The sequence below is a fragment of the Carassius carassius genome, chromosome 43 (assembly GCF_963082965.1).
Source record: "Carassius carassius chromosome 43, fCarCar2.1, whole genome shotgun sequence".
Lineage (NCBI taxonomy): Eukaryota > Metazoa > Chordata > Actinopteri > Cypriniformes > Cyprinidae > Carassius > Carassius carassius.
Genome location: NC_081797.1, coordinates 24,117,561 through 24,142,974, shown reverse-complemented (window position 1 = coordinate 24,142,974; position 25,414 = coordinate 24,117,561). Strand labels below are relative to the sequence as shown.

Here is a 25,414-nt window from a genome sequence, read left to right as displayed (position 1 = left end):
ATAATACGATTAAGTGCAACTGGATGGTAGTCATTGAAGCAGGATGGAGACGGCTTCTTCGGGACTGGAATTATGGTGGTAGCTTTGAAGCATATAGGGACAACATCCTGACTATGTGAGATGTTGATAATTTCTGTGAGGACATCAGTGAGTTCCACTTACACAGTCTCTCGGTACACACCCAGGAATGTTTTCAGGACCCGGAGCTTTGCGTGCATTGATCATGCTGACGGATCTCCTCACGCTATCTGGGGTCAGTATTATCACCTGGTCACCGGGAGGAGGTGGAGTCTTCTGTGCAGTGGAGCTGTTTTGTTTCCTAAAGCGAGCGAAGAAGGTGTTCACCTTGGTCAGCAGAGAGATGTTGCTGTCACAGGTCCGCGGTGGGGGCTTGTAGTTAAGTTGTGTGGTCGTGGTTTTTCTCCGGGGGGAAGAAACCACGGAGTGGATCCCTTTGCTAAATCCAATTAGAATTCTCACAATAACAGCTGCTGTGCCTCAGCAACAGCCCCCCCCCCCTTGAGGGCTGCCCTTGAGTGCTCTGCTACCAAACAGACGACAGATCATGTGTATCCCCACCCGAGAGATAGTGTGGGCAGGGAGGACCCAGGACTTGAAACGCCGTCTGCTCTCCACATCAGATTTTGTTTTACACTTGGGCATTGTCTTGCTTTCTTACTGACTGACTGCTTATGCAACACATACACATACGCGCTCACTGAAGAGCAGAAGCTAAAATGTGCGTTTGCCAGATGCACCTTTATGCTTCTTGGTTGCTCACTTCATTCGGCTCGTGGCGTCTCGCTTCTTTATTAGACTGATTTCACACATGCTTCAGTACGGGATCTCGCCGGGGGCATTCCCAAAGCGTTCGACACAGCTCTTGAAGGAGAACGGCACTAAACTGTTGGGAAAACTGAGTGAGAAATGAAATGGAGGGGGAGAGATGAAAAAGGGGAATTTCTAAAACTTCTCTAAAACCCTTAAATCTATGGCCAGTTGCATTCTGCCCTGATTTATTTGGTCAAGTAAAAAAAAAAAATATTGATTACTTCAACTTTACCCCCATACATAGAACATGTGGTTTTGTCTTAACATTTGAACAGATTCTCTATGCATTAATACTGAACAAAATTTGGAGCTCTGCTTCAAGAGCTAGACAGCATTTCAAATAATTAGTTTGCTGAAAATGGAAGCAGATCAGAGAATGGATGGATGTAATTTCCAAAATGATATGTACACACAAGATTTGAACAACATGATTGCCAAGTATAGCCAGTTTTACCAGAACTAATTGCCAGTAATAGCAAACTGTCCATTGTTACCAAAAGTTATATTTTTCTTACGCTTATTAATTTAACTGAGCCATTAGCTTAGCAAAATGCTTATGGCAAACTCTACTGGAATCACTTGTGAATTGAATCTTGTGCTTCACTTAACAGGTTCCATTGAATTAAAATATCTTAGAAGTTAGCTATGTTGACTCTGGCTAGCAAGACAGATAACTATGATTCTGAAAGGTTAGATGAATTTATACACAAACACAGATGCCAGTCTAACTCTGCCTCACTCGGTCTGAGTGGGATTATAACCAGCGTTTCCAGGAGGTGGGTGTACAAATGATCTCTGCCTCTAGCATCAGTCGCTAATGTGTCTCTTGAAATCAGGGGAGTGAGGTTTACCCACACAGCCTTTGTTTCACAAACCTTCACCCACCCGGGTCACAGCACCAATGTAACCCCTACAGTTCTGCTCGCCATGTTTGCTCAGAGCAGTATTTCCAGCATGGGAGGTGGCCGCACCAACAAGGACGCTAAAGACCACCAGTGTTTGGAATAACGCCGTTTAAAAGAACGGTGTTAGGTAACGACGTTATTTTTTCAGTAACGGGGTAATCTAACTAATTACTTTTCCCGTCGTTACAACGCCGTTAACATTACTGGACGTTAAATGCGGTGCGTTACTATGCATTAATTTAATAAACTATGTAATCCGAACGCACCCCTGGCTCACACAGCTAGTGAGGAGGTGGGTTAATTGATAACGAGATAAGCGATTATGATTGGCTAAGGCAGAGTCATGTTTTTCTTGGTAGCCAATCAGAGCCAGTGTTTTTACACACATGCCGGCACACGCGCCAGCGGCGCCAAACACACACACACACAAAATGGCAAGAACGTGCATGTAATGTGTAGCCTGCATGTAATGTGTGACGAAAATATCTTAGAAGTTAGCTTTTCTTACAAAGAAAAACACCTGTCTGTTCTACACATTTCAACTGACTTGTGAAAACTGCTAAAAAAAATACAAATTCTTTGACATATAGCAACTTTTTTTTTTTTTTACAGTAACGCAAATAGTTACTTTCCCTGGTAACGAGATACTTTTATTATAGAGTAATTATAGCAATTATATTGAGGTTAACCCTTACAGCTCTTACTAGTTGGCCTGTTACATGAGCACTTGACATTTGCATTTGGTTGGCTTCTAGCAATTCAAGATTGTTGCATTGCCACACAATTCATAACAAAGCGCAAGGACAAGTTGCATTTGCATACTTGCATTAAATGGTTAGTTCACCCAAATATTTTATCATGATTTGCTCATCCTCATGTCGTTCTCAACCCATAAGAATTACGTTTTTTTTTTAATATTTGCTCACCATTCATTTAAAGTACACAAAAACACAATTTGTACACTTCAAAAAGTACATTAATCCATATCAATCAAGATGTTTAATTCAAATCTTATAGATACACATTCATTTTATATGATGAATGGATTTCATTTATGCTTTTATCCACATATAAACTTAGTAATATGGAAGCATGTTTTTGCTGAAACATGCTTGCTTCATTTGTTTTCCAAAGATGAACAGAAGTCTTACAGTATAGGACCGACATGAGGGTAAGTAAAAGATGTCTGAATTTTAAATTTTTGGTAAACTATTCCTTGATGTTCTTGGCCTTAGAATGTTTGGAGTGTTTAGAATTGGCCACCCTTCTGTTCAGGAACATTCCTCTTGCATGTGAGACATTTTAAATGCAAATATCTTGCACTGAGTAACACAGGCAAATTCTCTCTTTCAGTCGATCCCCAGCCGCAAGATTCCCTGCCGAGCCAGTGCTGCGTCCGGTTCCTTTTTTGCCAGGGACAACACAGCCAACTTCCTGTCATGGTGTCGAGAGGTGGGCGTCGACGACACCTGCCTGTTTGAATCAGATGGGCTTGGTAAGACTTTTAAACAAATCCAGCTCTCACACAGCAACAAAGAGTTAGGAGAATAGTATATAGAGTATATATTGCCATTGTCTTTTATTCACATGAAATCATTTGTTGCTCAGTGAGAGGAGTTGCCTGATTTATATTGAATGTCCTCATGCTTATACAGTAGACCAAGAATGGCAGTATTGTTTGAGAATTTCACAACAATATTCCCAGGATGGTGACTCTTGTATTCAATTTTTACAGTGTAAATAAGAGTGGTGAGCATACAAACCCCTGGGGGACACCACTACTAATAGACCTATACTCAGAGAGAGTCTGCTTGATTTTGACTCAAGTCCTACCAGTAAGAAATGCATGAAACAAATTGATGCTACCTATATGGGTTAACGGCTATACTATTTAGCTTGGAGAGCAAGGTTTGGCTACATGGTATTAAAAGAAGAGCTCAGATCAAGAAAGAACAGCCTGGCATAAACCTTGGGATCCCCCCAGATGTTTTGAAACATGATACACCACAGTAAGGGTAGTATCATCAGTGACAGTGCCCCTATTAATTTGATATGGATCAAGATGTCCTTAAACTCTTCTTTAAGCTTCCTCACCATAATCCTCCAAACACATCATCACAGTGCAGGTTAAGGCGACTGGGCGATAATAGGCTAGGCTACTCTTAAGGACCAGGTCTTTCTGGGACAGGTATAATAACTTTTTTTTCTTTTTTCTTTTTTTTTCAAATATCAGGAATAATATGTAAATCAATAGACCTCTGAAAAATTTACTTTTTAATATCAAGATCTTTAACAACCTTAAAAGAATTAAACTCACTTGAGGTTTAGAAACAGAATCGTCAATCCTAATAGCCCCCAAAACATCGCTACAGTCATGAAAATTAACATCAAACCTACAATAAAAGTTTATAACCCTAACCCCTAAAGCTCATTTGCCAGTGTCTCTTCTTCATTTACAACTTGCATACTTATCGTTTTAGGTGTTATATTAGTTAAGTACTTACCGTAGACCACAATTTTTAAATTGTGTCTAAAAAAAAAGAGTTTCTCTCCTTTTTTTGATTAAGCTTTTTCTGATCCAGCCAACAGAATTTGACATAAGCAGAACTGATTTCATTATGCCTGTCAATATCTGGATCATATAGCACCTCCCAGTCAAAACAGAGAAAACAGCCTTTCAGTATCTCTGGTTAGTTATTAATTAATTAATTTATTTTTTTGAGCCAAAATAAAAAAAAAATAGTTTTTTTTTAAAATAAGTTGTGTATAAAATGTAAACACAACAACAAAACAAAACAAAAAAAATGCTTAAAATATTTGAGCTCAGTAATGCGGAATTGATATTATTGTGGAAATACTTATATTTCAGAAAATAATGACGAACAAAGGGTTCATAGACAATACAATTGAAGGACATTTCTGGAAAGTCACATGACAATGCTTCTAATATGTTGGGATGATGATTAATTTGTTTCACTGTACATAAAACTCCATTATGCAGAAATATAATGAAACTTGAGAGGATTATGGACTGAAATTGGAAAGGGTCAGTTAAATGGAGAACTGTGTCTTTGGCTTTTGTTCTTTCCCTGCATTTAGAAGAATTGTAGTGTTCTAGACACAAGCTATTTTGGTGAAAGAAAGGCCTCTTCTTCTCCTCTGTGAATCTGTAAAACAGCTTTATGGTGTGTAAGAGGACGGGACATCTCTCTGTCATGTGTCAGATCCAGGCGTACCCACTCAACTCAAAGGCTCCAGGTAGATTGTTATGCAGCTTCTGTTTCTTTATGCTTTGCTTTCAACACATATCCAAGACAGCTGGAGAGAATAACAAGTTTGCTGAAACTACAGAAAGAACGAGAGAGAAAGACAGGATTGGGTCGTCTAGGGAGTACAGCAGGGCAGTGCAGAAAGAATTGTTTCTTTCCCACTGGAGTTACACACAATAGAAGCTGCATGTGTGTGTTTGTGGTAAAATGTGTTGTATGTAGATGTGTTTGTCAGTAACTCAAGCCAGAAGAGCTGTGCTTACATGACTTTCATTTAAATATTCAGAAAAATCTGCTTGGATACCCATGAGATTTGAAATGCAAATCAGTGAAATAGGAGATGTATCAAGAGTGTGTTGTGTTATGCTTGTATATCTGTTCTATCCACCAAAAAACTAGCACATGTGTAAAGGGTGTGAGATGTGGTAAAATATGTGCTGTTCAACCAAACTTCAATTGAAAAGAAAAAACTAAATCCTTTATTCATTTTTTTCTTCCTTTTCCCTCTTTAGAAATAGCTAAATGAAAACGTGGATGCGTTATGTTCAGGTGGGATGTTCTGTGGTTTGATGTGGAGATTACAGATTTCATGCATGGTGTGTTGTGTTGTGTTGTCATCACTAAACCCACTGGATAATGGGCAATGTAGTTTGTGTACTCCACAATCCCACATGAGAAGCATGTGTTGTTTGCTAAAAACATGCTGAAGGAACATTAGCTGTCAGTGAATTAGTATTTCATCATCTCTCTCATTCCGTGGTCTCTTGGTTTCATCATTCAACCACATGGATGTTTCTCAGTAGTTTTATTATTGGTACAGTATGTCAGCACAGGATACAGTAGCTGTGCTATGTCTGATGGATTTATATTTATGTTCTTCTAGTTTTACACAAACAGCCAAGAGAGGTTTGTCTATGTCTGCTGGAGCTGGGAAGAATAGCATCCAGGTACAATTTATTCAAGTTAATTCAAGTTTTTTATAGTGAAAAACAAAACAAACAAAAAAACGCTTTTCACAATGCAGATTGTAAAGCAACGTCACAGAGAATGCCTTGTTTCAATGTTGTGATCACAGTGTTTTCTATTATCTAATTATAATCTAATTAGCTGTTATCTATTTTATTATATAAATAATGTAAAATATAAAATAAAAATAGCCAACATAATACATAGGTATGTCCTTTACGTAAAATAGTTTAAGGTCTAGATATATTTTTTTATGATTGTTTTGCTTTCTTTCAGGTAAAGCACTTTAAATTACCATTGTGTATAAAATGTGCTATATAAATAAACTTGCCTTGCCTTGCCATACCATATACAGTATATAATATTATAGAAAATATATAATATAATTAAAAAAAACTGTATATAACTGTCTCTACTAGCTCTAGTAGGTATGGTTATTGGTTATTGGCAAAAGCCATAGTCACAAAATGGCAAAGTAAAGGAAATTAATTTGCAAAAGTGACAAATCTACATAGGTTTTTGCCTTATTATTTCAAAATTGAATGTTAATGTGGTTAACTTGCTTGTCTGTTTTTATAATGATAAGTAAGTGTTTATTTTAAATCAGCATCTTGTTGTAAATGGCCACTGTTGTGCCAGGTATAAGGTTGAGCCACCTGGACTTATAAAGCTGGAGAAAGAGATCGAACAGGAAGAGAAGACACCTGAACCTCCGCTCTCACCTGTACCTCACACTTCCAGTTCTCAATCTCCATCTGTTTCTCCATCCATCTCTCCATCCATCTCTCCATCCATCTCTCAATTCAACAAGACCAACTCCAGCAAAAAAAGCACCGGCAAGCTACTGGATGAAGCTGTACGTAGCATTTCCTTTCTCACGCATCACTCTTGTTATCGGTAACTCTGTAACTTTTAGATTGACAGATGTTCTTTCCTTTACAATGAGAATTTAATGTTTTAACTGAGCATGTAACGTGTCTTCCAGGTAAAGCACATTTCTGAAGATCCACCCTGTAAGTGCCCAAATAAGTTCTGCATAGAACGACAATCACAAGGCCGTTACCGTGTTGGAGAAAAAATGCTTTTCATTAGAGTGAGTATAAAACAAACCATATTCAAGGTAGATGCCATATTAACAACCCTGCCTACATATCTCAAAAAAGGTTCCTCTACATACATTTAATATCTTTTCTGAGATAGTAAACTTGCTCAGTAGCGCACCTGGTCGAGAACTGCTCTTGCAATTTAGAGCAGCTCAGCTGTGAATCTGGTGAATTACGAGTTTTCCACCACAGAGCTCATAAAAGGAAGCTAAAATGCAGTGATTGTACAACACGTACAACAAACAATGTAATAATAACCTGTCTAACTGTATAACTCACTGTAATAAACACAGCTTTTAGCCGCAGTCACTGGACATTTTTTTTTTTGATGATTTGTGATTTGTGATGATTTGTGTGCTAAGTCAGCAAACAGCAATCATGGTTATGCAATCGAAGTGCTCTCTCTCTTTTTCTCTCTACTTACCGTCAAGTTATTTATGTGACTGGTCTTACTTACATGTCGCTGCGCAAGCAAATTCACTCTGCGTACTTTGCATCAATCAGGTATACATTTGTGAATATTGAATGTTCAACATGATATTAATTACATACATGTAATTTTTAGGCATCCTTAATCTCTAATAATTCAATTCTACTCTCTTTGTTCTGTTGTCACGTTTCATTGTCTGGAAATAGCACTTTTCACAACACATGCTGTGTGGTATCGGCTTTTGGTATCGGGCTGTTTTAATGAGTATGAGTACAGGAGTGCAGTATCGGGCAGATACTTATACCAGTATCGGTATCGGTATCGATGCATTCTTAATTTCCAGTGAGCCTGGGTTGGATATTTATGTAGCATGTTAGCATGTTGCTAAGTTAAAAGGCTTAGCCAACACTTTTAAAAACAATTTTATGTTCAATATTCTATTGTAAGTAGTAGTAGTATTTTTGGTAGTAATATAATGAAATTAAATGTATTTCTCAAAATTTCTCTTGCCATCTGTTTCACAGGATACAGTATATGCAAGAATGTATTTTATAATGCTTACACCAGCCTACAGTGATTTATAAATTAAACAGAACCTTACGGGACTCATCTGAAACACTCTTCATAGGCAACAAATATGCACACCACAAAAATAGTGCCCCTCACAATTGATTCGAGTTAAGTTAACATGTTGCTAAATGCATGCCTTAATTTTGCACACAGTGCTGCTAACTCTGTGTCAGGCAGCACCTATGATCCCTTTACATGATTTCTAGATAGGCAGGTGAAACTTTATTATCTATGCTGTGTGATCACGTTCATTACTGTTCATTACACAAACACAGCAGTGGGGCATCCCATAACAGCACGGACTGACACTAACTGACAAAGACTGATTAGTGAGATGGGCCTGCTCACCATGGAAACCTGTTACTTGGCAACCCATGACTAAAAGATGCTTTAGATCGGAGTAGTCCTCACCGTGTATTTGCGTTCAGTTGTGTTTTATTACCCTGAGCTGTGCAGTAATACACTGATAACAGCTCTCTTGAGTGATCACAGCATTCGTAGCTCATTAGAAACAGTGTTTAATGAATGTTCTCACGCAATAAGAAAGAGATGAAGACTGGATTTGTGGCTGGGTCTTAGAAACACCTAGCTGGCTGATAAATATTTAATGAAATGATTTTTTATTATTATTTTATTTTTATTTTTTTTAATTGAAAGGAGAAAAATCCATGTTAATAATTCTGATACCTCTGCTTTTAACACAGCTCATCACGATATGTGTTTTCTTTTTGTATTATGACATGCTAGTATCTAGTTAAGATACTGTAGCCTATCTAGAGATGAAAAAGTGATGAAAATTCATGGAAATATCACAACACTCATTGGTGGCTATAAAGATAAGAAATACCCACACTACATTTACATTTTATTCACTTAGCTGACGCTTGACTTACAATTGCTATATATGTCAGAGGTCGCACACCTCTGGAGGAACTAGGGGTTAAGTGTCTTGCTCAGGGACACATTGGTGTCTCACAGTGGATTCGAACCCGAGTCTCTCACACCAAAGACATGTGTCTTATCCACTGCGCCAACACCACCACGGTCAATCGCTGCACATTATCCAGATCAACATGTCCAGTTTGTGTCATTAACAGTTTGAGTCTGAACTGATACATTAAAGGAAAAAAAAACAATAATAAATAAATACATAATAATAATAGTAATATATATTTTTTTTTGGGGGGGGGGGGGGGGGGGTGAACTATTCCTTTAATGTATCAGTATATAATGTCACCCTCAGGCCATATAAGATGTAGATGAGTTTGTTTCTTCACAGTACTGAAAAAATTTAGCATTGACACTTGCTGGGAAATGGATCTTCTGCAGTGAATGGGTGCCATCAGTGTGAAAGTCCAAACAGCTGATAAAAACATCACAATCCACACCACTCCAGTCCATCAGTTAATGTCTTGAGATGTAAAAAGCTGTTTTTCACTTCTGGAGAAAATCCTTTCACATCAAAATCAACCCACTTATTTGTTTAGAGCTGTTTTTCTATTGTTTTTGCCTTGTAAACTGTGTTTGATCTGTGTAGGTTTCTCTCCTGAATCAGACAACATTATACATATTATTTTTCACTAAGGGAAGGAATGTTTTAGACTGACGACTCATATTACAGCAGAAAGCAAGTTTAGAACATCTTAATGGTGTGATTGTTTTTTTAAAACAGCTTTTCACTCCACAAGATGTTAACTGATGGACTGGAGTGGTGTGGGTTACTTGTGGATTATTGTGATGTTTTTATCAGCTGTTTGGACTGTCATTCTGACGGCACCCATTCATGCAGAGGATCAGTTGCTGAGCAAGTGATGAAATGCTACATTTCCCCAAATCGAATGTAGAAACAAACGCATCTGCATCTTGGATGGCCTGAGTAAATGTTTACGATGTTTCAGTCTTTATTTGAGATGACATTGATGACATGGCTGATTTGAGATGACAGAATTGTCCTGTCCACTGTTTGACATTCAAAGTAGCCAAATTAAATATGCTCTCACTTTCGCTCTCTCCATGAACTGAGTCATTTGATTCGATCAACATTAGCTGTCTAGACCTCGTAATTACACAATTAATATTCCTGCTCTTTTTCAAGTTTAGATGTCAGAGCTCGGCTTTCATTTAAAACACTGGCTGCAGCGATTCATCATGTTAAACCACTGCAGCAGCAGCTGATATTAATTCAGTCGCCTGAGGAGAATCACATCAGTCAGTGCTGGTTTTAATTGCTCTCTGGCCGAGGAATGAAGCATGCTGCATTACTGCTGCCCCCTATAGAGGGAACTAACACAGATTATGATTTCTGCACACATACCAAAGACTTCACAAATTCAAAAAAGCTCCTTAGAGAAACAAGAAAGAAAATTAAACTAACTTATGTTTTTGAATCAAATTAAGCAGACATCTACATGTGCATGTTACATGACACCCCTTTTCTCAAAAACAATGAACAAAACCAAAGTTAAAAAAAAAAAAAAAAAGATACAGGGTGTGCCAAGCGCAGTGTGTTTTTTGAATAATTGGCTGCTGAGAGCATGAAAAACTCAAGAGAGATTGATATTTAACAGACCAAACACTCAAACTCTGCCACACTTCTGCTGTTTATGCTGTTCTGGGTTATTCTGCATTGTTTGGTTGCCTCTTTATGTCTTGTGTCAAATCTGGACCAGTTCAGAATCACAGCCGTAGTGTATCAACAATACCATTTATTTATTTTAAACCATGGTACAATGCATCTACTGTAGATACATTTAATTGGTTACCAAACGTTTATTTAAATAAACAGAGATTCAGTTTTTCCGCTCTATACATCGTATGACTTAAATGACTGAAATCCTTTTCTTAGTGTATTTTTTGAAAGAATGAATCCTTAAAACGTGTTGCTCAGCAACCGAGGCCAAGTCGAGCAAATCTTCTGCTTCCTCTTGTTCGTTTTCCAGTGAAACGAGCGAATGAATTTGTCTCGAGGACACATTCCTTTTGTGTTTGTCTGCGAAGGACCTTCCTGTTGAAATACCCCTCAGATTCCCCAGATGGTTTAAGTAGAGAGTCATCAGAAATCCATGTTTTCATTTGGTTCTCATTGAAATAGACTGTGCTTCAGTGTGTGTCGTTTGGTCCGTTGAACTTTGGTGCTCCTGAAAGAAATGAATTGTGTGTGTGTTCCCTATTTAGAGAGGTAACCTTCAACATCACAGACCTGAGCTGCTTGATGACTTGTCCTGTGGTGACTTGTAGAGTCTGATTGCTAATATATTTGTGACTCCAGTGCCTGAGGGCCACACAGACGCCCATCTGGAGAGGCTGACCTGTGAATGTCCCTCCATCAGCCTGCTAAGAGACTTATGCATCTTTAATATCATTCCCCCGCAGGGTTAATATGAGCTGCAGCTCAAAGTAAGAGATTTCTCTGTTGTTGTTTATCGTTTAATGTTCTTTCATTTTTCCTGTCCTCATGGATCTGTTTTTGAGCGCGTGTGTCTGTAGGCTACGGCTTGTTCACCCAGGAGAGGGTTACAGTGTGTTATCAGAGTGATATTTCATCATTTCTCACCCTTTATGAAAGATTCTTCAGCAGCCTGTTCAAGGCCACTGGGACGGAGGCTGTAATAGAGGGATGAATCACAGCTGAATTACTCCAGTGCCACTTTTTATTGGGACTGTGATTGACTATTATTAGGTGATGGGGTTTTTGTGTATGGTGTATACTTCAGAGCTCTACGTGTGTGCGCTTTGAGAGAATTAAGCTAAGATTGATTGTTATTGGTTGCATAAGAAATTAAAATTCATTAATGATGTATTTGTGCATTAAAATTGTGTTGTAAATGTAAATCCAAGCCAAAGGTTCAACCTTAAACTCACAAAGAAATTTCAGCCTTATATTTCACCTCAGAACATTTTGTATAAATAAAATTAAGCCTATTTTAGGGTGATTAAGAATAGACTTAAATTTCACAAATTTTCAATAGAATTACATGAGAATAAAACAAAAAATAATAGCATTAGCTTTGTTTCCATCAACGTTTTTATGCGCATTTTCAAGTATCGCATCAGAAATGAGTGATAGAAGCACAAATAATAAAATAATAATAATAATTTACGCTTGCTTTTAATGAATAGATTATTGAATCATTGACTTGCCATTGACAGGAAATACAGCCCCATATCTCAGCGACTCGAACAGCCCTCTGCCTGGAGGGAGTTTCACAGTAGGAAACGCAGGTGACAGATCGCCAATAAAAGGGTGTGATTATTGCACTGGAACTGTTAAAGGAGTTTGATAGCAGAGACTTTTTTCCCAAATGAGCTTTCATGGATATCAGGATTAGGTCTGAAACACTCTTTGTAGACACAAATGCTTTGCCAATGCATTGCAAGCAAACAGTCTCACTTAACATGTTCTGACATGCTGAAAATTGAGCCTTAGTTAAAAAAAAAAAGAAGACGTACTTGCATATGTAATCGTTTCTTCTTGGCTCACACTGTGGGGGTTTGAACTGGCGGCAGCCACGGAGTCTGGCTTGTTAACAAGGACACTAAAGACCACAGCCAATAGCATGCCTCTCATAGCCAGGAGAGTAAGATTTACCTGCACAACTGCTTTTTGCTGGGCTCCCCCATCTGGGTCACTCTGTACAACGCCACTGTAACTGGTTTCACATGTTCCACTTCGAGCAGAGCTCAAATTGGCAATAACCAGGATGGGAGTTGTGCACACTTATGAGATGCTAATAGGATGAGGTTTACTAAGGGATTGACGTTTACCCGCACAGCTATCTCAAACCAGCTGGCCTCTATTCCTCTCATATCCATCAGGGTCACGGCACCACTTTATTTAATCAGTTCTACACATTCTGGTTTAAGCCCAGTTACTGGGTTCGAAGTTGGATGTACTTGGAAGTGTTGCTTACACACTTCTACAGGCCACAGGCCTCCATTCTGTCAGACTTTGTCAACCTGTTTGTAATATACAGTTATGTATGCATTAACCCAGATGCAAAACAGGTAGTCGCACTCAATAACATTGCATTTTCAAGTTTGTCTTCAAGTGGGTCAGAGTGTTCAAATGCCACTCATCTCCCCTCCCGAGGATCGAATCTGGCCAGAGATGCTTAAAATCAAGCTTGGGAAGCTAAAAGAGTCTACTTTCACATACTTGCATATGTTTATCTATCAGTAAAGTATTTGTCTCGGTCTCTCTAGATGCTGCATAATAAACATGTGATGGTGCGAGTTGGTGGAGGCTGGGAGACGTTCGAGAGCTACCTCCTGAAGCATGACCCATGTCGCATGCTCCAGATCTCTCGTGTAGAAGGAAAGATATCACCCATCTCCGGCAAATCTCCCAACATCAAAGACCTCGCGCCTGACAGCTACCTGGTAGTGGCGGCTCACTACAAAAGCAAGAAATAAAGAAGAAATGTACTAAAGAAATAATGACTTTTAACGTAACTTTGAAGCACAGCTCACTGGCTAGGCGTTGTAGATGCCAGAAGGACACATGGACTTCTACTGGCTTCTAGAACTAAAAATGTTAAAGAAAAAAGCAAATCATAATACATAAATAACAGTGTAGATCAATTAGTCTGTGCATATCAAATATACTGAACTGGAATCCAGAAACAAGGCTGTTTTTTGTATACCAATTTCTTACATTCCTTTTTAGCCTCTTATTGTTTAATTGATTAAATATAAATGGCATAATAACCTTTTACATGTAATAGTGTCTATATGTAATGAAATCGCTGGATGAATTCAAGTATTTACTTCTACCCTGGTGGCTATATTTTTAGTGCTTCCTATATTAATACTAACACTAATGACTTTTTTGGGGGATAATTCTTATGCTCTTTTGATGTCATGATATATATATATTTTCTGACATGTATAATACTGTGCTGAACATGCTCTGTTGGAGAACGTAATCTGTTCATGCCGAGTGTTGATTGTAACGCATTACAAGTAAAGCGAGTTACACATCAATTACTTTTTCATGTAACTAGTAAAGTAATGCATTACTTTTAAAGTTACTTTTTCAGATAAGTAATGCAAGTTACTTTGTTTCCTATTTATTCACTGACATTTCTCCTGTCTCATGTTGAGAGAAACTGTGAGTGAGATGCAGAGGCACTTCCATTAATTTGACTTTTGGTGTGAAAGGGCCTTTAGAGTTGGCAAAACATTTGGGTTTTAAAGCAAGCCCAGCCAAGGTGACAAAAAGTAGTGCATTACGTTCCATTAAAAGTAACTAAGTAATGCAATATTGTAATGCATTAGTTTTAAAAGTAACTTTCCCTAACACTGTTCATGCCACACATCGGAACAGGAAGAACTGTGACAGAAGAGACTATGACAGTAGAATAGTGGTTAGAATATGATGAACTGCTGATCTCCTGGGATCATCCAGTGAGTGACAGGTCTGTTTAAGGTCGAGAGAGAATGACTAGCTTGATCACAGCAGTGTAAGGCAGAAGAACATGTCTGGATGAACATCACATCAATCTCTGGAAGTCAGCAAAGTAAAGAAAACTCGTAAAATCACATCAGTGTAATCTCCAGAATTTGTAAGGATTTTTGTTCCAGCAGAATCGAGGTGTAACTAATAACGTGAGCACTGTGTGTGTTATCTGCAGTGTAATAATGTGCACTGAAGAAGCCAGAGGTCATCGGTTACGAGGCAAAGGAGATATTTCATTTTTTGCAACAAATGCTTGGTTGTTCAATCAAACACAAGATTTCTTTGCTGATGTGCTACAATACAGTTCCTGATCCGAAAGTGTGCCGCTGCCCTCTACTGGTAAACATGAACATTGCAATACTTTTATATTATTGTTATACAGTTTCTGATGTTGATAACCCACTCTGAATGAAACCTGGGAAGATGTTTCAGTTGTTTATTTGTTTCCCTGCCTCAAGCAGTGAGTGAGTTGCTGTAGGCAGACATTACAACTCATGAGCATTACATAAAATAATAAAGGCAATAAGATGAGTTTCTAAAGATAAAATATATTCCAGAGTAACCACTATAGCTCAGGCTGCTACAGTCACTGCTGCATGGCCCACACATATGGATGTTGAGTTTAAATGCTTTAAGTTAAGATTTTCTTAATGGAAGACAGCCAGTAGCCTTCGGAAAATGGTGAGAAATCAATGCATCTCATGAGATAAAGTGATGCACATTCAATTTGGTTCATAAGAACAGCAAGTCGTACAATGAACAGGCAGTGAAGTGCTAACTGACATCATATGCATTATTATACTTCAAGTCATGCCCAATCGCAAAATGCACTGGTAACTGATGCATAAATATAAATGGCTATATATGTATTATCCAAAATTCAATATAAAAGATGCTTTTCAGTTGTATAAATTGGTATTAAAGTGACATTCAGATTTGAGGATTCTATTATTGTTAAAAATAGAAAGCACATCGGTACAAAAGCTGCGTGAAATGATGCATGAACACAAACTGAACAGGTTGAAGGGGATAAAACAAAACAAAACAAAACATGAATTGTTAAAGACCCATAAACCCTCTAGCTAGCCCATCTTGGCATTTAAAGGGGTGTGGCCTGAATGCCCTCTGGCCAATCAGAAGGCCTGGAGGATGAGGAGTTTTGTGCAGGAGCTTGGCAAAAAATCTAGAGTCTATGCAAACTCCCCTAGCTAGTGTACACTTCAAAATCAGAACTGAAAGACTGAAGACTTTTAAGAATCTCTCAAGTCAGTGTGGATGAAGGTTGACCCCCGAAGTGGACACATCAGCGATCTTCCCTTCAGCCTGTGTTAGCCAACCTGCCACTGGAGAGAGAGAGAGAAGGAGAGAGAGAGAGTGAGAGAGGGAGAGGGAGAGAGAGAGGGGGGGGGGAGAGGTTTAACAATTCCTTTATTTATACATTTTTACTTCACACTTTTGAACAAATTAACCACTACTATAAATAAATTTGCATTCCTACATATAATATAATTAACTAATATAATATAATACCTCCTTAAAATGCCTTTTAATCTCTCACACTTCAGAAACAAATGCTCCAAATCCTCTTTTTCCCCACAGAATCGACATTCCCCCTTTACAGCTGTATTTAGGTGTGCACATGTCCGTCTGTTGCTATCGCCCCATAAATAATCCTCCACTGCAGATCCCCCGAACGCTTCTCTACAGGGGGTTTATATAGGGCTCTCCACCTGTCTCTTATCAGGAAGTCTGGGCTCAACAAATCTGGCCACTTGGACACTTTTTGTTTCCTCAAAGAGTCTTGATGGATTGTTTTTACTGTGTTGTTATACAGTTCTTTCTTGATATGCTTTTAAAGGAACACTCCGACTTTTTGGGACTTTAGCTTATTCACAGTATCCCCCAGAGTTAGATAAAGCCATACATACCTTTTTCATTTCTGTGCGTTCTGTAAGTGTTATTTGACGCACCCACCGCTAGCCTAGCTTAGCACAAAGACTGGATGTAAATGGATACCGGTAGCATAGTAATCACAATAAGTGACAAAATAATGCAAACATTTTCTTATTTACATGTTGTGATCTGTTTAGTCACAGCGTGTACAAATAACAAGGCTATATGAGACAGAGAGCATTTTTAATCGTATAAATACTGGGAACTATATTCTCACTAGGCGTAGGAGCACAGCTAACGTTACTTGGGTGGAGTGGCTACTTGGGCGGAGTGATTAGCGCAGCACACGAGACCGTAAACAAAACAAACGTGACTAACTAGCTAGACGTGAGTCGTGATCATGGCTGACTTTGAGGAATTGTCAGACTCAGAGGAATTTTACTGTGTATCAAACCAGGATCCAGAACCATATAATTTTGAGCCAGAATACACAGACGAGGAGTTACAAACTTTGGAAGCTGTAAGACAAGATGCCGAACAGATTGATGTTGAAGGGAGAATCAGAACGAACACGGACTGGTGGTGTAAATGTGGAACATGGCAACCTATGCCGACAGAAACCGAGTGCCTTTGTTGTAATGAATGGGACCGGGTATTGCCATCAATGTCAAGGCTTGATGACAATCAAAATATTTGCGTCACTACCACGGAAGATTTCTCTGCCCTAATACACCCGGCAGTTGTCTTTTTTTTCCCCCCATTGTGACAAGATCAACTGGCAGAAACGCCCCATGCCGAGTGAACCTAATGGTCAGCTGTCCACCAAGTAAGTGATTTTGTTATAATGATCATTCATAGTTCAATGAAATTGTAGTATAGCCATTGCATACAGTGTGTCAATACACAAAATATGCACACGTCAACTGACATAGCACATTTGAAATAGCCTTTTGTTATTGAGCGATACAGTGTATTCATGACAACACAATAATAACAATAAAGGGGATACACGGAGCCCATATTCCCGTAATAATGTCACTACTAAGGTTATATTACATTAGCATAGCACTGTTACAGTATGGCTAATGTTGGTCATCTCAAAACATAACGGAACACTTACCGCAGTAACAGGTGATCCAATTTGTCCTGTCTTTATTACCGATGGGATGGCTGTATCCTGTAGCACACGTTTCATGGTCCGTGTGGCAACTTGCATTTTTTCAAAATAGTCGTCTACAGTAAAATGTTCAGAGCAAACGAAATACTTCATGATGGTGTTTTCAGGTGTGTTTGGATCTATTTCCAGAGCAAGTAGCCATCGATTCATCAGGTCAGCGTTTTTGGTTGGAATTCTATGAAACATCATAGTATTTACCTGGTCTCCCCTGTTTATTGTCGCAGCTCTTTACAATACAGCGAACACCCATGATTGTACACTATAAATCTACTATCTAGTAATTGCTGACTCTATTACTCCAACTCTGAGCGAACTCTCTGCTCCTCACCACGGCGCGTCTCGGGTGCAGCGCTAATCACTCCGCCCAAGTAGCCACTCCACCCAAGTAACGTTAGCTGTGCTCCTACGCCTAGTGAGAATATAGTTCCCAGTATTTATACGATTAAAAATGGTCTCTGTCTCATATAGCCTTGTTATTTGTACACGCTGTGACTATACAGATCACAACATGTAAATAGGAAAATGTTTGCATTATTTTGTCACTTATTGGGATTACTATGCTACCAGTATCCATTTACATCCAGTCTTTGTGCTAAGCTAGGCTAGCGGTGGGTGCGTCAAATAACACTTACAGAACGCACAGAAATGAAAAAGGTATGTATGGACTTATCTAACTCCGGGGGATACTGTGAATGAGCTAAAGTCCCAAAAAGTCGGAGTGTTCCTTTAAAGGAATAAAACTGAGGATTCTCTAACGATAAAATGGCATCCACGACTTCTTTTTCATCCTCCTTTATTGCTGAAGAAATGTCCAGTTCTGGAAACTGCACATTATTCCCCATGTCCTGTGTAACCTCATGTCTTTGTGCTATAAATGTTCTGTATCCACTTGGTAGTACATTGTGGATTTCTTCCTTTAGCTTTGACACTAGACGTGGAGATCTCAAGCCTGTTGCTTCTTTAAGTTCATCAATCGATTTCCATCCATCTTCATTCAATAAATGATCCAGCTTCACGATTCCATGCCTTAATAAACATTGTCATATAGTCACAGAAGACAGCAGTCTAGTTTGAATCAGTGGATTAAAAAAAAGTGGCTCCTCTGGTGCCCAAAGTTCCAGATTGTCCATACTCCGTTCTTTTTTTATAACAGTTTTCCATGTGAAAGAAAGAAGAAAGTGACGTGACATTCAGCCAAGTATGGTGACCCATACTCAGAATTTGTGCTCTGCATTTAACCCATCCGAAATGCACACACACAGAGCAGTGGACACACACACTGTGAACACACACCCGGAGCAGTGGGCAGCCATTTATGCTGCGGCGCCCGGGGAGCAGTTAGGGGTTCGATGCCTTGCTCAAGGGCACCTAAGCCGTGGTATTGAAGGTGGAGAGAGAACTGTACATGCACTCCCCCCACCCACAATTCCTGCCGTCCCGGGACTCGAACTCACAACCTTTCGATTGGGAGTCAGACTCTCTAACCATTAGGCCACGACTTCCCCCGCTATGTTTGCAACATAGCTCTGTAAAAACAGTGAGCTCAGACAGGTTAATCTCTTCAAGCTTCATTAAAAATAATTGCTTATCAAGTCCAAAGCCACCAACTGCCCTCATGATCACACTTGCAGTTTTTCCCCAAAGCACATCTTTATCATACAGAAATCTCTGTGCAGCTTGTAGCCTGAAAGCACGGATTCTGTTTCTCACATCCACAAGTCCTAGGCCACCCTCTTGTACTGGTAGATATAATACTGCAGCACGCAACCAATGTTGTCCATCCCAGAAAAAGTTCACTATTGTTCTCTGTATATTGGAGATCAACTCCTCTGGTGGCTCAATGACAGCAGTCCTATGCCACAGAACAGAATCAGCCAGATTGTTTACTACCAGAACCCTTCCTCGATATGACAATTGTGGTAATAGCCATCGCCACTTTGACAATCGGGCAGACACCTTTTCTATCAAGCCCAGTTTTTCTTTTGAAATTGTTCATTTCCACAGAAAACACCTAAATTCCTTAGTCCGTCTCTTCTCCACTGCAACCCTCCTGGAAGTTTTGGAAAATTTTCTAATTTACCAATCATAAATCCTTCACTTTTTTTCCAAATAACCTTAGCAGAGGAGGCTTTTTCATATAATTCAATAGTTTTTGTTAAAATGTCAATGTCTTCTTGTCCTGTAATAAAAACTGTAATGTCATCTGCATAGGCTGATAAAACCACTTTAGAATGACCATTATTAACATGAGGGATTAAAGTTCCATTCAAATTCTTCCTCAACCTACATAATAAGGTTTCAATAATTAGGCTATATAATTGTCCAGAAATTGGGCAACCTTGTCTTATGCCTCTTGTCACCGGTGTTGGAGCACTTAAACCACCCCCTACTTTCACCATCACATAAACATTAGAGTACAACAACTGAATATAAGAAATAAAAACATCACCAAATCCATAACTGTTTAACTCTTTAAATAGATATTCATGATCAACACGATCAAACGCCGTTTCTTGATCTAATGACAGCACTCCTATATCATTCGTATTATTCTGATTAAAATCAATTATATCTCTTACTAAGAAAAGGCTATCTATAATAGACCTCTTAGGAATGCAATATGTTTGATCATTTTTTATCAACAAATCCAGACAGTGCTTTAGTCTATTTGCTAAACACTTCGAAAAAATCTTATAGTCCAGACACAACAGAGATACTGGTCTTCAGTTTCTTAGCAGTCCAAGGTCTCCTTTTTTTGGAAGCAATGACAAAACTGCTCGACGACAACTTATTGGAAGTGAATTATTTTTGATCCATTCTAAAATTACTTCATAGAAATCTGGTCCTATTAAGTCCCAGAACTGCTGATAAAACTCCACCGGTAATCCATCAATTCCAGGCGATCTCCCTTTAGATAGTTACAGCATAGCCTCTGTAAACTCTTGAAATGTGATTAAATCATCCAATGCTTGCTTTTGTTTTTCTCCCAGCTTAGGTAACTCTTTAAGCAAGTCTTCAGTACAGTCAATGTCACAACTCTCAGCTCTGTATAATTGTCAATAAAAGTCTCCAGCCAGTCTCCTCATCTCTGTAGGATTTGATGTAAAGGATCCATCCGAACGACGAAGATGGCACATCATCTTTTGTAGGACATTTTTTCTTTCAAGGTTAAAAAAGAAAGTACTTGGAGCATCCATTTCTTTTATGGAAGAGTATCTTGATCTTATCAATGCTCCTTTTGCTTGCTCATGTAGGAGAAAGCTCAGGTCTTGTCTTTTCTTACTTAACCCATTACAGTTTACAGCTTCATTATCATTTACAACCTTTCTTTCAATGAACTCAATGTCATTTTGTAAAGCTTTCACTGTTGCTTTCAACATATTTGATGAGTGGAAAGCATAGTTTTGACAAAACATTTTTATATTTGTCTTGCCCACATCCCACCATTGACTTAGGTTTTCAAATGAATTTTTCTTCAATTTCCAAAATTTCCCAGAACAATTAAAATTTTTCACAAAAAGAGGCATCCTGTAATAACTTAAAGAGTAACTAAACCCTAAACCAACTTTTTTTAGTTAATGATCTATAAGAATGGGGCTTTATTAGTGCTGTTCATTGATTCGAGTAACTTTTTGACATTTGAGTATAAAGTGTTTTAATTCTACAATATATGGTGTAAAAACGTGTGAGTGCTGCCCTCTTCAGGTTGAACGGTGGCTACTGCTGTTGATTTTTCCTATTGGATGTTGCGGTGGCAAGTGACGTAAGCGGTGGCAGGTGACGTCAGCAGTTTCCAGCCCACCACGCCCCTTGGTACGAGCTACCACGCCCTTGGCAGTATAAAAGTTCCCGCCTAAAACTCGAGTGTGCAAACTGCTTTTTACACGGGACGAATTGATATGAACAGACACCTCGACACCCTCCACTTCAGGTGAAAATGGGGGAGAAAAGTCCTCTACTTCAAATGATCGCTCTGTTGCAAAGCTACTTGCGTCATTACAGTCACTCTCCATTTTAGCGTCTCTGACAGCAGCTGTCAATCAATCCGTCACTGCGGGTCTCAGGATCACGCCGCACTCGCTCAGCCCCGCCCTCGGTTCATCCCCTCTATCTCCGCTGTGATCTGCCCACTTTTCAGCATTTTTCAAATATTGTCAGTGGGTGGAGTCAGGCTCTGAGCAGGGGTTTAGTTACACTTTAATGTTAAAAATCCAGTAATAATTAGATCTGGGTGTCTTCTTCAAATTAACATCTAATATAACCATGTGATGGTCTGAAAAACCATTAGGTCTAATAAAAGTATTCATCACCTTGTTGTTCCATGTCTTTTTTAAATAAAACCTATCCAGTCTCGCTCCACTAATTCTATTATCAACCCCTCTTAACCATGTATACTGCTTTACTCCCTCATTTACATCTGTTAACTGGAATTCATTGATAACTTTTTTTAATGCATCACTTGACTTATTTAAGGCTCTTCTCCATTTCTATCAACAACGAAGTCTATTGTACAATTCCAATCACCTCCAAGTATTAGACAAGCATTATCATCATATTTTTCAATCACATTTTGTAATCCCATAAAAAATTCCAGTCTTTCTGGACCATTATTAGGAGCGTAAACATTAACAAATACAAATTCTATTCCTTTATTTCCAATTTGTGTTAATAGTAATCTTCCTTTAACAATTTCTTCTACCTTTAAAATATTCACACTTTCAGAAAATACAATAGCTACCCCAGCACTATTTCTTGTGTCATGACTCAAAGCTAAATTTCCTTTCCACCATAATCCCCATTCCACTTCATTATCAGTGTCTGTATGCGTTTCTTGTAAAAAACAAACATTAACCTTTTCTATTCTTAAAAACTCTGAAATCTTTGCTAATTTATTCTTGTCCCTACCTCCATTAATATTTAATGATCCCACTCTCCACACATCCATATAGAGAAATAAGAAATAGACAGAAACTGAAAAGAAAAAGCAAAGAGTAAAGAAACCCACTTGTGATTTGTTCGGAATCTTTTCTTTTTATCCAAAACTTCATAGCTCACTTTTTTTTGCAGCCACAACACTGATGTTATAAATCTGTCCACATCTGGAAAAATTGTTCTTCCTCTACTACTTTACCAAATGTTGTCTCAAGAAAATCATTAATTTCCTCTAAAGAATACATGTCTTCTATCACTTGTGACCCAGTGTCTGAAAACTCAAAGTGCATCTTCACCAGTGATATCAGTTTTACTGATTCCAACATCATTTTCTCCACTACTTGCAACATTTTCCATGTCTTCACTTTTTTTTTGTTTACAACCGTTCCTATTATTTCATTATTCACAATCACACTTTCCTCAATTTGGTTTTCATTTTCTTCATCTAATTCAACAGCTTCCTCAGCTCCCTGAGGCTCTTTCTCTTCCACATCTACAGACTGCACGTTTTCAGGATGATTCACAAGATCAACTTCATCAGTTTGTCTAGCGTCTTCTACCGCAGCTTGAACTTGAACTTTATGTGGGCATGCTAAACGCTTGTGGCCAACGTCTCCGCACTCAGAACACTTCATGTTCCCAGTATTTGCGTAAACCATGTACGCTCTTCCTTCATGCCAAACTTTAAATGACACATCTAGCTCTTGTTCGTTTAGGAACATGAAAACCTGCCTTCTGAACGACATAACGTGTTTCAGCGCTTCATTTTTACATCCAAGAGGAACGGTTTTAATCGCGCTAGCTAACTTACCAAAGCTCTCGTTCAGAGTCATTTCATGACTCTGGATAAAAGGCGGCACAATTGAAACGGTGACTTTAATAGTCGGAGCAACCAGCGGCTAAACAGTAATAAAATCTCCACTTACCACTATTCCGCTGTTTATAAGACGATTCACTTGGTTCTCGAAGCAGATGAAATGTTTTTATAGCCGATCTCCTCTCCTACTGCAAGTAACACTTCCTCCACATTCACACCGTTTGCCGTCACACACCTAATTCCATGGCGGAGGGAAACAGGTGGCGTAAGAGACGCCATCCCGTTCCCCAACCGATCCTGAAAATACTCTTATCACTACGAAATTAATTTTAATCAGGAAAATGGAAAATGAAACAAAAGTTTTAGAAAAGTTTGAACCAAACGCACGTTCACCATCACCTCGTGAGAACCCTCACACGCTCCCAAAACCCCCAGCATGCACCGAGAGAGATAATAACAATGTAAATAATGTGTGTACCTTCAGCCCACCGCCTCCAGAAGCTGCAGAGGTCATGCTCTGTTTCTCTGTCTCTTCTAGTTTCTTCTTTTTCCTCTCCAAAGCTTCTGGGTTTTTGATACCTCTGCAGGTGGTCTAGTTCAGACAAAATACTGCTACCACACCATACATTTCAGAGACAGATCCTACATTAACCAGTCCAGCAGTAATAATAATGGCTCAAATCTCCAGAAATATTTTATAAACGGGTTCACGTTGTGGTACTTTTCAGCTTAAATAAAGTGTTTATCTAACAACAGCTCTTTTCTAAGGTGCATGCAAAACTTATTTGTGCTTGTAAACGTCTATTTCACTAGATAGACCTACACTTAACTAAACAGCATGGATATTACTCATGTCTGTGTGTGATGCTGTCAGACCTCTTTCTGTCTCTTCTCTGCAGCCTCCGCTAGCTGTCTTCTCCTCGTCTCCTGTGGAAAAGAAAAGAAATGTTTTGCCCAAAAACAGACAGAAGTATAGACATTAGTCTTGACAAATATATATATATATATATGTGTGTGTGTGTGTGTTTGTGTGTGTGTGTGTGTGTGTGTGTATTCACACTGGAGAACCTCAAAGTTCACAAAAAAAAAAAAAAAAATCAAAAACAAGGACACTCAAACACAAGGAAAAACACCCATACATGAGGAAAATAAACTAATGAATCAATAAACTATATATATATATATATATATATATATATATATATATATATATATATATATATATATATATATATATATATATGATTTAAAAAAATACTAAAAAACTAAAAAAGTAATAATTAACTGAATAAAATAAAAAAATATTTCTTTATTTGTGTCTTGTTATTATAGCAAATAATAGGCTATGTTTTAAATAAAGATTTGGCAACAACTAGTGCCTTTAAATCAATAATAGTATTAATTACACCATTACATTTCAGAATTTTTCCCATAATAAGCAAATAAATGTATTAACGTCTTATCATTAAGTTTTCATTCATAATGTCACGTACAGCCACTCCGACGTCATTATTTGACGTAACGTTACAGTTGGCTGTAAAATAAAGCAGACAGTAACTCCGTTAAATATCTGAAGCAGATGAATGTCCAGGACTCACGGGGTCTGGTGTGACTGCTGCATCATCCTCAGCTCCACTCAGACAGGGCAAACACATCCCCATACTGATGTTTAATGAAGCACTGGCACAAATACAACTTGTTTTAGCCAAATGAGGGTCAAATTGAGCACCTATGATGCGCCAGGCCGCTGAGATTGTGTCTCTGACAGTCTAACAGCGTTTATATGCTGCTATAAACCCTCTATGAAAGCTGCTTGAATTGAACTAGCAATGTAAACAAAGCAGTTCTGAGCTACTTTAGCCAGCTAGCGCTGCCGCTAAATAACCTTTACCACACTAACAGACGAATGTGACCTACAGCGAACCTCTTTCTCACGCCTCCCGACATTTGTTTTTGGTTTGCTGTATAAATAAGATGTATTACTTCAGCTGACAGTGTAGCTGTCAGAATGACACGATTACAGCAGCTCTGTTAGTCGAGGGAAGTGCAGCTCAACAGCGCCCT

The 25,414-nt window shown here is 38.6% G+C and overlaps 2 protein-coding genes across 2 annotated transcripts in view; one reads left to right on the top strand and one right to left on the bottom strand.

Moving 5' to 3' along the window:
- The window catches only part of LOC132124648 (growth arrest-specific protein 2), a 34,034-nt gene extending 18,957 nt beyond the window's left edge, over nucleotides 1-15,077 (top strand). The window contains exons 4-9 of the mRNA XM_059535765.1: nucleotides 3,090-3,231; nucleotides 5,889-5,952; nucleotides 6,611-6,827; nucleotides 6,957-7,064; nucleotides 13,277-14,407; nucleotides 14,727-15,077. Of these exons, the coding sequence (XP_059391748.1) occupies nucleotides 3,090-3,231; nucleotides 5,889-5,952; nucleotides 6,611-6,827; nucleotides 6,957-7,064; nucleotides 13,277-13,486 (741 nt within the window). The 3' untranslated portion in view covers nucleotides 13,487-14,407; nucleotides 14,727-15,077. The remainder of the gene's footprint in view (nucleotides 1-3,089; nucleotides 3,232-5,888; nucleotides 5,953-6,610; nucleotides 6,828-6,956; nucleotides 7,065-13,276; nucleotides 14,408-14,726) is intronic.
- A 252-nt stretch (nucleotides 15,078-15,329) lies between these two features.
- LOC132124673 (small VCP/p97-interacting protein-like) lies at nucleotides 15,330-25,414 on the bottom strand. The gene is made up of 4 exons (XM_059535792.1): nucleotides 24,949-25,414; nucleotides 24,227-24,277; nucleotides 23,829-23,942; nucleotides 15,330-15,874 (listed from the first exon to the last, which is right to left on the bottom strand). Exons 1-4 carry the CDS (start codon nucleotides 25,009-25,011, stop codon nucleotides 15,860-15,862), a joined length of 243 nt encoding a protein of 80 aa, XP_059391775.1. The 5' UTR covers nucleotides 25,012-25,414; the 3' UTR covers nucleotides 15,330-15,859.